Raw genomic sequence first — 12,200 nt, 5'->3', positions numbered from 1 at the left:
CACACACACACACACACACACACAGGGGCAGAAAATAGCGCGCGCTCCGCGCCGCTGCGTGGCACTTGGCCAGCCCAGGCGCAGGGATATCGGAAGCGCCTTGCAAGGCCGGGTGCTGCTCAGAACCCGGGCGGCAGAGCAGGGCTGCTAGAAAGCACAAATGAATTCCCCGAGCTTTGATCGGTGCACTCACAGCTCGAAACCAGGTCCCCAGATCGGTGCATCTGCTCCGTACCAATTGCGTGGTTGTGCATTCGGGGAGGGGAGAGGCACGTCCAACGCATCTGCACGTCTATAGGCTCTGCCAGCCACAGCCCTAGCATGAATCCCTCCGCTTTTAGGGCCCACCCCGCCCCCTGTTCCGACCGCCTCGCTCCTCTCCGCGCGGACCCCCGGACCCTGCTGCCTACATGTCACATCCCATCCACTTTTTAGATGTCCTCCTGTCAGTCTCGCTGGGAGTCTCTTCATGAGGTAATCCCTGCCAATTAGCGACCCGAGTGCAACTTTTTCCCCTTCTTGGTGATTTCTTTCCGTGATCAGTATCTGGGAAAATACCTTAAAGGAAAAAGAATGTTAGCATCATTGGAAATCCCGCTCCTAGGAGAGGATACCGCAGGTGTTGCTGTTATGGTTTCACAGTTGCTGATGCAAACAGGGGAACCTCCGAATTCCCTCCCCATTACCTGCGGCTGGGGACAGGGAACTTTCCGCGGTAGAGTCCCCAGCCGGCGCCTCGGGACCTGCGGGCAGTTCGCGCTCGCACACTCACACTCACCCGGGCAGCGGGCCGCGGGTTTTGTCCCGCCCCGCCCGGTTGCCGCGTGACGTCTCTGTTTGACGGCCGGTTTATCCAATGAACACTTGGTCAGTGGGTGGTGCTCCTCGGCGATTGGTTGGCAGAATGAGGGAGCTGCGCAAAAACAGAGGAGCCGAGCGCTCGGAGCTCAGAAACTGCCAGCCAAGATCGCAGGCTCAGAGGCTGAAGCGGGAGGAATGAAGGACTAAAAGGAAAAGAGACAGGTTAGAGGGAAAGAGGCTCGGGTAGGAAAGAGCAGGAAAGAGACTGCCCGCTACACTCCCAGGGAGGCAACTACCGCTGGAGATGAGGACAGAGAGAGACAAGACCGCGAAAGCCAAAAACTACAAATAGAGCTAAAGAAGACGAAGAAAAAAAAAAATGTCAAGAACATTCAACCGGAGAAATGAAGAGAATGAAAGTTTTATGCTGCAGAGCTGTTCCTTGTTTTTCCGGCACAATATTCTCTCGCTGTTCGTAAGCCCTCTCGCGTTTGCCAGCCGTTGACATTAAGAGGCATGTTCAGCGGTGCCAGCTGCATCTCCTCTTCCTTCTCCTCTTCCTCTTCATCTTCCTCCTCCTTCTTTCCCTCCTCCTCATTCTCCTCCCATCAGCAAGCAGACACACCGAGGACAGTCTTGAAATATCGAAATTTCCTCCTTGGGATTTGCCAGCGCCGCGTTGCGCCAAGACTGTCGGAATAAAGGACGCTGACTATTGTATTATCATTATTTTATTAATTGGTCAGAGGGAAGATTACAGATGAGGGAAGGGGACATCTGTCACCCTTCCTGAGCTAAGATTGAAAAATGAGGCTGGATTGGAGGAGGCTCTAAAATGAAGCAAGAAGAATAAGATTTTTAAAGACAGAAAGCTCAGGAGCCCCCCCCCCGCAGTACACTTTTATTTGTATTTTTTTAGATTTTTTTTGGTGTTAGTGGGGGAGGTGATTGGGTGGCTGACTGGCTGAAGGAAGCGGCTTCCTTTCCTTTTGGAGATGATTGTGCTATTATTCTTTGCCTTGCTCTGGATGGTGGAAGGAGTCTTTTCCCAGCTTCACTACACAGTGCAGGAGGAGCAGGAACATGGCACTTTCGTGGGGAATATCGCTGAAGATCTGGGCTTGGACATTACAAAACTTTCAGCTCGCAGGTTTCAGACGGTGCCCAACTCACGGACCCCTTACTTGGACCTCAACCTGGAAACCGGGGTGCTGTACGTGAACGAGAAGATCGACCGCGAGCAAATCTGCAAGCAGAGCCCCTCCTGTGTCCTGCACCTAGAAGTCTTCCTGGAGAACCCCCTGGAGCTGTTTAGGGTGGAGATTGAGGTGCTGGACATAAATGACAACCCCCCTTCCTTCCCGGAGCCGGACCTGACGGTGGAAATCTCTGAGAGCGCCACGCCAGGTACCCGCTTCCCTTTGGAGAGCGCGTTCGACCCAGACGTGGGTACCAACTCCTTGCGCGACTACGAGATCACCCCCAACAGCTACTTCTCCCTGGACGTACAGACCCAGGGGGATGGCAACCGATTCGCCGAGCTGGTGCTGGAGAAGCCGCTGGACCGAGAACAGCAAGCGGTGCACCGCTACGTGCTGACCGCGGTGGACGGGGGAGGCGGGGGAGGCGCCGGCGAAGGCGGGGGCGGCGGCGGGGGAGCGGGCCTGCCCCCCCAGCAACAGCGCACGGGCACGGCCCTACTCACCATCCGAGTGCTGGACTCCAACGACAACGTGCCGGCTTTTGACCAACCCGTCTATACTGTGTCCCTCCCCGAGAACTCGCCCCCGGGCACGTTAGTGATCCAGCTCAACGCCACGGACCCGGACGAGGGCCAGAACGGCGAGGTCGTGTACTCCTTCAGCAGCCACATTTCGCCCCGGGCTCGGGAGCTCTTCGGACTCTCGCCGCGCACCGGGCGGCTGGAGGTGAGCGGGGAGCTGGACTATGAAGAGAGCCCGGTGTACCAGGTGTACGTGCAAGCCAAGGACCTGGGCCCCAACGCTGTGCCTGCGCACTGCAAGGTGCTGGTGCGAGTGCTGGATGCTAACGACAACGCGCCGGAGATCAGCTTCAGCACGGTGAAGGAGGCGGTGAGCGAGGGCGCGGCGCCGGGCACCGTGGTGGCTCTGTTCAGCGTGACCGACCGAGACTCGGAGGAGAATGGGCAGGTGCAGTGCGAGCTGCTGGGGGACGTGCCCTTCCGCCTCAAGTCTTCCTTCAAGAACTACTACACCATCGTGACCGAGGCCCCCCTGGACCGAGAGGCTGGGGACTCCTACACCCTGACCGTGGTGGCCCGGGACCGGGGCGAGCCATCGCTCTCCACCAGTAAGTCCATCCAGGTGCAAGTGTCAGATGTGAACGACAACGCGCCGCGCTTCAGCCAGCCGGTCTACGACGTGTATGTGACCGAAAACAACGTGCCAGGCGCCTACATCTACGCGGTGAGCGCCACCGACCGCGACGAGGGGGCCAACGCCAAGATAGAATACTCTATACTCGAGTGCCAGATCCAGGGCATGAGCGTTTTCACCTACGTGTCCATCAACTCTGAGAATGGCTACTTGTACGCCCTGCGATCCTTCGACTACGAGCAGCTCAAGGACTTCAGCTTTCAGGTGGAAGCCCGGGACGCCGGCAGCCCCCAGGCGCTGGCGGGCAACGCCACCGTGAACATCCTCATCGTGGATCAGAACGACAACGCCCCTGCCATCGTGGCGCCCTTGCCCGGGCGCAATGGGACTCCAGCCCGCGAGGTGCTGCCCCGCTCTGCGGAGCCGGGTTACCTGCTCACTCGCGTGGCCGCAATGGATGCGGACGACGGCGAGAACGCCCGGCTCACCTACAGCATCGTGAGGGGCAACGAAATGAACCTCTTCCGCATGGACTGGCGCACGGGCGAGCTCCGCACGGCTCGCCGGGTTCCAGCCAAGCGCGACCCCCAGCGGCCTTACGAGCTGGTGATCGAGGTGCGCGACCACGGGCAGCCGCCCCTGTCCTCCACCGCCACTCTGCTGGTCCAGCTAGTGGATGGCGCCGTGGAGCCCCAGGGCGGGGGCGGGGGCGGAGGCGGAGGGTCAGGGGAGCACCAGCGCCCCAGCCGCTCTGGCGGCGGGGAAACCTCGCTGGACCTCACTCTCATCCTCATCATAGCGCTGGGCTCGGTGTCCTTCATCTTCCTGCTGGCCATGATCGTGCTGGCTGTGCGCTGCCAAAAAGAGAAAAAGCTCAACATCTACACGTGTCTCACCAGCGACTGCTGCCTCTGCTGTTGCTGCTGTGGCGGTGGGGGGTCGACCTGCTGTGGCCGCCAAGCCCGGGCGCGCAAGAAGAAGCTCAGCAAATCGGACATTATGCTGGTGCAGAGCTCCAACGTCCCGAGCAACACGGCCCAGGTGCCCGTGGAGGAGTCCGGGGGCTTTGGCTCTCACCACCACAACCAGAATTACTGCTACCAGGTCTGCCTGACCCCAGAGTCCGCTAAGACCGATCTGATGTTCCTTAAGCCCTGCAGCCCTTCGCGGAGCACGGACACTGAGCACAATCCCTGTGGGGCCATCGTCACTGGCTACACCGACCAGCAGCCCGACATCATCTCCAACGGAAGCATTTTGTCCAACGAGGTAAGGCTGAAGCGAAAGGACCACCATCTCTCATCTCCTCCATCCGAAAGCCTCCTCTAGCCTGGCCCTTGTATCTATGGTGCACTGTGTATTTACTTTTAAGATATTAGCTTATTTGTATCTTTGTGGGGGGCGGGGATGTGGGGGTCACTTTTTCCTACCCCTCCTTGTGTAACCACTCACATGGTTTCTAATTCTCTGCACTCCACCCCTCCATATTTATTTTCCTTTCCTCTCCTGGTGCTTTGGCACCTTGGAGCTCCCGCTTTCCTCTCTTCCCATCTTTCCCTTAAAAAGCTGAACTCTCGGTGGGTCCTTTTCCTGCTCAGAAACCTGAGAGGAGAAGGGAAAATGCGCGGAGGGAGAGGGCTGTGGGGGAGGGGCTTGCTAGCACTGGCAAGGATCCTTTACTCTTTGCATCTGTCCCGGGAGTTAATAAAGTTTATTCTATTTTGCTTCGTGGTCGCTGCTTTCAGTCGCGTGTACAAGTAAGCTATAGACTGTTTAACTTTCCAAAGTGTCTAAACTCGAATGCATGTGTAAGTGAACAAGTTATCAGATCCTTATCCTCTGAACTCCGTTTGTAAAAAAGAAAAAGAAACAAACAAACAAACAAAACCTTCCATTCGGCTCTGGACAGCATTTACAGACGCCCTTGAAGCCTAACGCCCACACAGTGTGAATTTGAATGAAGTTGCTTTGGCACAGACCCCTGTGAGAGTAACGAAAAGCTTAAACAATTGTTGTCTTAAATCTATCTCTTGACTAATAATTACTTCCCTGCCACTGTTTCTTGATACACCCTGGCTGTTGGTTTTCTGCATCAAAGAATTTGGCTTGTCAATGCTGATTTATTTTTAAAAGATGGGGAAGTGGCAAAGTTGGAGTGGAGTGGGGAACAGAGTTGGTTTATGTAAAACAGAATTCTGACCTGAAAAGGTGTGTGGGTGGTGGAGCTTGGGAGAAGAAAACCGAGGGCCTTTGAAGGCAATATAACTGGGGAGTGGGAGGATGAACTCCTGTCTTGGTATTACTCCTGAGTCTTAGGTATTACTCACTGACTTTCATGACTATTTGTACAGCTCATTTGTATCTTAAGTACATTTTGAAAATAAACAACAAAATAATTCCATAAAATATCTAAACTTTTTGCTTATTGAGCGTGCTGTTTTTCTTGTGTCAACCAGTATGCACTTAAACACTTTTTTAGGGCACCAAAGGAAAAGACTGCCGAATTTAACTAGGTTGACCTTTTAGTGACAAAAGTTGATGAGCCCTAGCTATGGGGTCATTTGTATTCTCCCTTTAAAAAAAATAAACACTCTTAAGGTTCTCCAATATAGGTTTAAACCTTTACAGCTAAGTGAAAAAAATATGGGTTCATAAATTTGTGCATATCTTCCCTGCCCTTACCCAGCAATCACTAGGCTGAGGTCTTTGGAAAGCATCAAAATTTATAAACATATATAGTTACTTAAATTAGATGCAGTTCCACATTCAGAAACAGATTATAAATGAAACCCTTAGCATTCAAATGCTCTTGATTTATTTATTTTTTTTCCTAGACTAAACACCAGCGAGCAGAGCTCAGCTATCTAGTTGACAGACCTCGTCGAGTTAACAGGTATGGACTCTTTTATTTCCTTAGCTTGACGCACAAGCAATTTATTACCTAGTAAAAGTAGGAATTAGGTGTTTGATCAGGTGTCATACTTGATAATAAATGCTAAAATATATATAATATTTTAAATTAGGTTACAACATATACATACAGTTCCTCTATATTTTAAAAGATGTGTTAAATTTTTTCACAAGTTACAAAAATTTTTTGTGGGTTTACATTCCTACATGGATTCTGATAGGTTTCATAACTGTTCCATATAGATATATTTGTCTTATCAATATAATATAAACATGGGCTTAGTTCCGATCAGAAAAATACCAAAACATTTTTATGTCTTAATTATTCAAATTGACTGCTAAATGCTCAATTTTCAAAAAGTTAGTCTTGGATTATGAAAACTACTTTATGCAGAAACACATTCAACTATGAGGTCTATGAGTCTGCAGCACACATCTGTGACCATGTGGTGGCAGAAGAATGTTTTCTCTGCTTCTTCACCTTTTTCACTCTAATATTCGCATTTTTGTGCTTCTAGTTCTGCATTCCAGGAAGCGGACATAGTAAGCTCTAAGGATAGTGGTCATGGGGACAGTGAGCAGGGAGACAGTGACCATGATGCCACCAACCGCGGCCAGTCAGCTGGTAAGTGTCATCCGGAGATATTCTAAGTGCTGATTTTGTAGGTTTAAAAAAAAAAAAAATAAATGGAGAAAGGATGATGTCCTAGGTAGATTTCTAATTAGTTTAATATTGGCAACTCTGCAAGAAGATAGTGTCATCCTGTGTTGGTGATTGTATGATCTGAGTTTTGAAAAGATACAGAATTCTTTGGAGAGTTGAAGTTAGAAATTCACTGTGTAATAGATAAAAGTATGAATTACTCCATCCTGAGGTAATGCTCTTTAATGAAATTATACTGTATACAAAAAGCTATAGATCTCTAAGCTGGGTTCAGTCCTTAGCATTCGGTTAATTAGGTACTATTAGACTTATTTATGGATGAAGTAACTGAAGATAAATGAAATTGATAGACCTGCACAAGGTCACAGGGAAATAAAAAGATGATTGCAGACTAGAATCCAAATTTCATGCTTTCCAGAGCAATGCATTTTTTCATACCACAAAGCACTAAATGAAAGCAGGAGTGATAAATATAATCATGAATATCTTAAGAGGAGAGTTTCCAATCTTGAGTCTTTGGGCTTCAAGACACTAGTAAACATGGGATAATGTGTATTTTCTGGAGCATCCTAGGTTTCTTTGTAGTTTTGAAAGGGTTTATGACCCATTAGAAGTTGAATTCTGAGTGAATTTGTATGTGTACTGGTAGTCACTGATTCTAATTCCAATGATATATATTATATATGGTATATATTTTTTTTCATAGTTTTTCTAAGTTCAACCTGTAAGTTTTACAAGATCTCCTAACACGAAAAACTCCTACAAGAAATTGAAAACGTACCTTTAAATGAAAATTTCGGAAACTTCCAGTTTTTATTAGATTTCTTCTATGAAGGCATGCTTGCTGAATTTTTAACTTTTTCTTTATCATTTGTACTTACTTGACACTTGAGGAGATCAAAAGCCTAGTCAACTTTGGTAGGTTCTAAAAAAGACCATCTCTGGGTTCTACTCAGCTCACTCAATATTTGACCTTTATTGCCGGTAATGGCATTGCCATAGAGTGACAGGGAACTTACTTGCAAGGTATGATTCCTTGGATACCACACTTGGAGTAGCAGTGTTGATGTCCTGTGTCAAAGAGCAGCGTACACCCCATGGTATTCTGGCAGGAGAGTTTGCCACAAGCTTCTCCCTTGGCTAATGTGCCCTGTGTCTCTGGCTGCCCTAGCCTTGGGAAACCCAGGCAGGAGGAAGGAGTAAAGGCTGCTCAAGGGTCTCTTTATATTGCAGCAAGTCATTAATATGCAGACCTAATGAGACTTGAGAACTGCCAAGAATCCCCGGAGGTCCCTGCCCCTTGCGGGCCTTCATGCTAAGTGAACAGAGCATCTATTTAGTGTCTGGGAACCTGACAACAAACCAGATCTTGCCAGAAGTTTATATCTGAATACAAAGTCCCTTTCATTTTTGGCCTATATATGGCATATGATTTATTATTATCTTTCAAAAACTGTACATTTAGAATTGTTCATTGTAGTTCTTTTTTGGAGTTTCAATTTTAACCCACAGATTTTTAAAACTTTTAAGACAAAATGTTTGATTAAAAAAAATCCTGCTACATGTTTCTTTGGATGCATTTTCTTCCTTTCTCAGCAGCTCTCCTTTTGTTTCTTTCTGTAGCTCTCTAATCTCAACGAACATTTCAATTAGTTTAGTCCTTAGACATAATGAGCTATAATAGCCCAGCTAAAGAAACAGAAATGAGTAAGCAACTGCAGAAAGATCTATATTTGGAAGCTACATGGGATTATATACCTATCAGTGTGTCTTCCCAGTGGTGATTTTATTTCACAGGTACTGAGTGCTAAGGCTGTTTTGTTAAGATTTCTTTCAAATTAGTTGAAATGTCAAACCGTTTAAAGGAATATAGAAATGTTAAAATGTATACTAGCAAAACATTTTCCAAACTTAAGGCAGTTTTCATTTGGCTTTATCAAAAGAGTGAGATTTATTTCCTATTTCTAATGCTTGGATACATAAAGGTATTAGGGAATTTCTAATTCACTTATACATTTCATTAGTAGTTACACGGCAACCACAAACTACTAAGCAAAGTAATAGCTGTTTTAGTATTATAGTGAAGAACGTATGGTAAGAAATACTTGCACGTTTGATGTTGAATTATATTATCAGATTCAAGATGTTTCATCTTATTGTAAGAATGATATTAAGTGGCTTCTTCCTGAAGTATAAATCCCAATGCAGAGAATTAAAATGCCTTTGCTTAATTACTGACTTTTAAAATTCCATACTGATGTGGTATATTGTAAACCTTACAGCAAATAGGTAGGATATTTTAAAGAAGTTATGTCCACTTCAAGTAAATCTGCTTTACTTCTTTGTAAAGATGGCTAAAAAATTATGTTCCAGGTTTGCAAAATTAGATGGCAACATTCATAGCACATCATTTTCCATGTTTGGCATGCGAAATAATCTAATAAGCAAATCCCACCTAACAGTATTTTAGGGGGAAACATTAAGTTATCAATCAAGAAGGATAATATTGGAAAGATAAGCATTCTGCTTTCTCTCTCTCAGTTTGCGACTGATCTCAGGCTGAACTATACACGTGGTTCATCTTAGTGCTTCACCTGTTTAATCCCCCTCCATTTTCCCAGTTTCTCTTTCTATCTTTTCACAATTACTTGTCTGTGCATTTTCTTTATTCTGTTATGAGTAGTTTTAGTTTTTGCCCTTTCTTATTTTCCCCCTTTGTGCTCTTTCCCCTTTCTGAGCCACAGTTGCAGTCACCAATCTTGTTCACAGAAGGGCTTTAAACACCAAGGCAGCTGCACAGAGAATCACATAAGCTGTTTCAGTTTCCCACTGCACCTGGCTTCATATGTAAAATTCTTCGGCCTGATCACTGGTCTGAGGCACTTTTCTTTCTATAGCCTTGTCAAGGTGCTTTCCGTTTATTTCAGTGCACTATTGATGTATTGGTTACATATGGCAGAAGTCCAAGGAGATGTGGTAAATACATGCATAAACCTTCACAAGAGGAAAACCTGATTAATCATAGCTTAAAGAGCTAAAAGCAGACTTTACAGAAATATATTTTTGATCTTACTTATTAAATGCATTAGATTAAAGATATTTTCCAATTTAAGAATACACAGAACATTTTAACTGTATATTCTTAAAACAATTTCAATATTATGTGAGGTTTATACAAGATTTTTTAGTAAAGAGAAAGATTTCTTCCATTTGTTACATGTCTGTGTTATAAATAATACTAGATTTAATCATGATCCTATTTTGAATACCTCACTCTTCTAAGCAATTATGTTGAGGAGAATCTTGATAAGTGAATAAGTCACTTGTTACACTTTACTGAAAATTGTCAAATTTCTCCTGGAAATTTTTTTCAGTTATAGGGAAATTATCTTGTAAATATGACTGGTTCTTAGTTATTTATGAGATTTTTACCATGCATGGTAAAATTTGTCTATAAATTGAAAAAATAAAATTGCTTGAATTAGTATTTTCTAGATGAATTTACACGTTATTTACTAAAATTTATTCAATTTTTTGGTGAATCTCTGAGCTACGCCTTGATGGCATATACGAATTTGTAGTTGAAAAAAATATGTAAGACAAACTATTGGCAGAAAATGGGAAATGCCATAAACATTTTGAAAGATGAGTAGGGATATAATTTTGATATTTAATTTTTGTTTTTTATCAGTGAATTATATGGGTAAACATCTGTCTCTTAAAACATATTTTTAAAAAAGTGTACCAGTTGTTAAAATTAATATCTCTTAGTTTTTCATTATTATGTAGTTAATGGAAGACTGGAAAATTCAAAACATGAAGTGTGCTGTTATATCTATAAAGGTTTATCATACTTTGTTGAATGAAAAAGAAATATGCACATAATTTTTTATTATTGCTTCCATCAAAAACAAGCACCAATTCAATATAATTCTAATATTTTAAAAGTTAATTTATTCTCAATGGAAATATCTCCTGCCTCTGACTATAAGGGACAAGTTTAAAAATATGTATTTTAAAATTTGTCTAAATATATCTTTGCATAACAGGCAGTCTATCACGTCAGCTGTCATGCCTTGCAGAACAGATTATTTCTGAGAAGTGGAAAAAATAAATAACTGTAAAAAGCGATTACAAGTAAAGAATATAGGTTGAAAATTTTCTTAGATATTACCAAAATTTCACAAATAAAGTTTACCCTGCATTTTTCCTGCTGTATAATTCCACAGGTTTACAGTAAGGGTGTTTTAATGAGAAAAATAAAGTCAAGTTAAACTTGTTAACTGTTGAGTCTCCAAGTTGAGCCATTAAGGAATTGCATGAGCAATGTAAAAGATATGCATTTTAACCTGTCAGAGGCAATGTAACATCTGTCACCCCTGTGTATCAGGGAATCATTTCTCAGAAAATGACTTAGGTATAGCTCTACTTATTTGATAATTAAAGTAATATATTTAAAGATGCTAATGATAAGTACCAAGAGTAATACTAGTTATACAGTAGCTCCCTAAGGTGATAAATGGTAACATCACACATTTATTTGGTGTTCAAAATGTACATATAAATGAAAAAATCAATTTTCAGTTAATTTCTTTGTTATTATTTAAAATATACTGATTATGTTATAGTTTCCTTTTCATTTCTATGTCTGGCTTGTCCTCAAAAATAAGTAGGTCTACTTGTTTGATCAATAAAACTGATGAAACATTCAGGTACAATTTGAACCACCTTACTTTTCATTCTAGTTATGTTATTGCTGAGGGAATTCTACTCTAAAAAATCAATTGGTAAACTTATTAAAAACTTTGTAATTTCCCCTTCTACCACATGACATTGTTCTTCCAGCCAAAAACTTTTGTATTCACATGTTACATTTTTGTACATATTCTCAACTCGAGCGAACGTTATTACATCCTCTAAAGGAATTTTTAATAAGCCTGTAATAATTTAGAGAGAAATCCTACCTGCTTATAAGAGGATAAAATGAGCACAACTGAGTATAAACTACCCATAAAAATAATTTCTACCAAAGTACTTTGTGATATAGTCAAGCAATATCCAATGTTAAAATACTAGTTTATTAAATTGTTCTTTGTAGGATCATGATATTCAGAATTAGATGATTATTTAGACATAGATGCAAAAATGATGTGAAATACTGTATATGTTCTTATTTGGCATATTTAAAATGATATGTATCAGGCATGTAAAAAAGTTGTATTAATTACATTAGTACCAATCTTTACCAGGATCCAATGATACAGTTCTATCATCACTTCCCTAATTCAATATCTTACATTTATTTTAAAAATAACAAAATAATTGCTCCCTGTAATTTTACGTTTAAAGATGAGTTCTTCTACAAAATAAAAGCTTTTTGGGGGGGCTGGGGATTTAGCTCAGGGGGCTGGGGATTTAGCTTAGGGGGCTGGGGATTTAGCTCAGCGGCAAAGCGCCTGCCTGGCAAG

General features: G+C 43.5%; 1 protein-coding gene across 5 annotated transcripts in view; it reads left to right on the top strand.

Moving 5' to 3' along the window:
• Nucleotides 1–924: 924 nt before the first annotated feature.
• The window catches only part of Pcdh10 (protocadherin 10), a 61,783-nt gene continuing 50,507 nt past the window's right edge, over nt 925–12,200 (top strand). For all 5 annotated transcript variants that reach the window (XR_261296.1, XR_261297.2, XM_005386714.1 and 2 more), the window contains exons 1-3: nt 925–4,427; nt 5,993–6,051; nt 6,587–6,693. Coding sequence is in view for 3 of the 5 variants with exons in the window: in XM_005386714.1 (XP_005386771.1) it covers nt 1,797–4,427; nt 5,993–6,051; nt 6,587–6,693 (2,797 nt within the window). In the remaining 2 variants the exon portion in view is untranslated. The remainder of the gene's footprint in view (nt 4,428–5,992; nt 6,052–6,586; nt 6,694–12,200) is intronic.

The sequence above is a fragment of the Chinchilla lanigera genome, unplaced genomic scaffold (genome assembly GCF_000276665.1).
Source record: "Chinchilla lanigera isolate Chin_1 unplaced genomic scaffold, ChiLan1.0 scaffold00027, whole genome shotgun sequence".
Taxonomy (NCBI): domain Eukaryota; kingdom Metazoa; phylum Chordata; class Mammalia; order Rodentia; family Chinchillidae; genus Chinchilla; species Chinchilla lanigera.
Note: the sequence above shows the minus strand (reverse complement) of the source record. Positions and strands in the feature narration are given on the sequence as shown.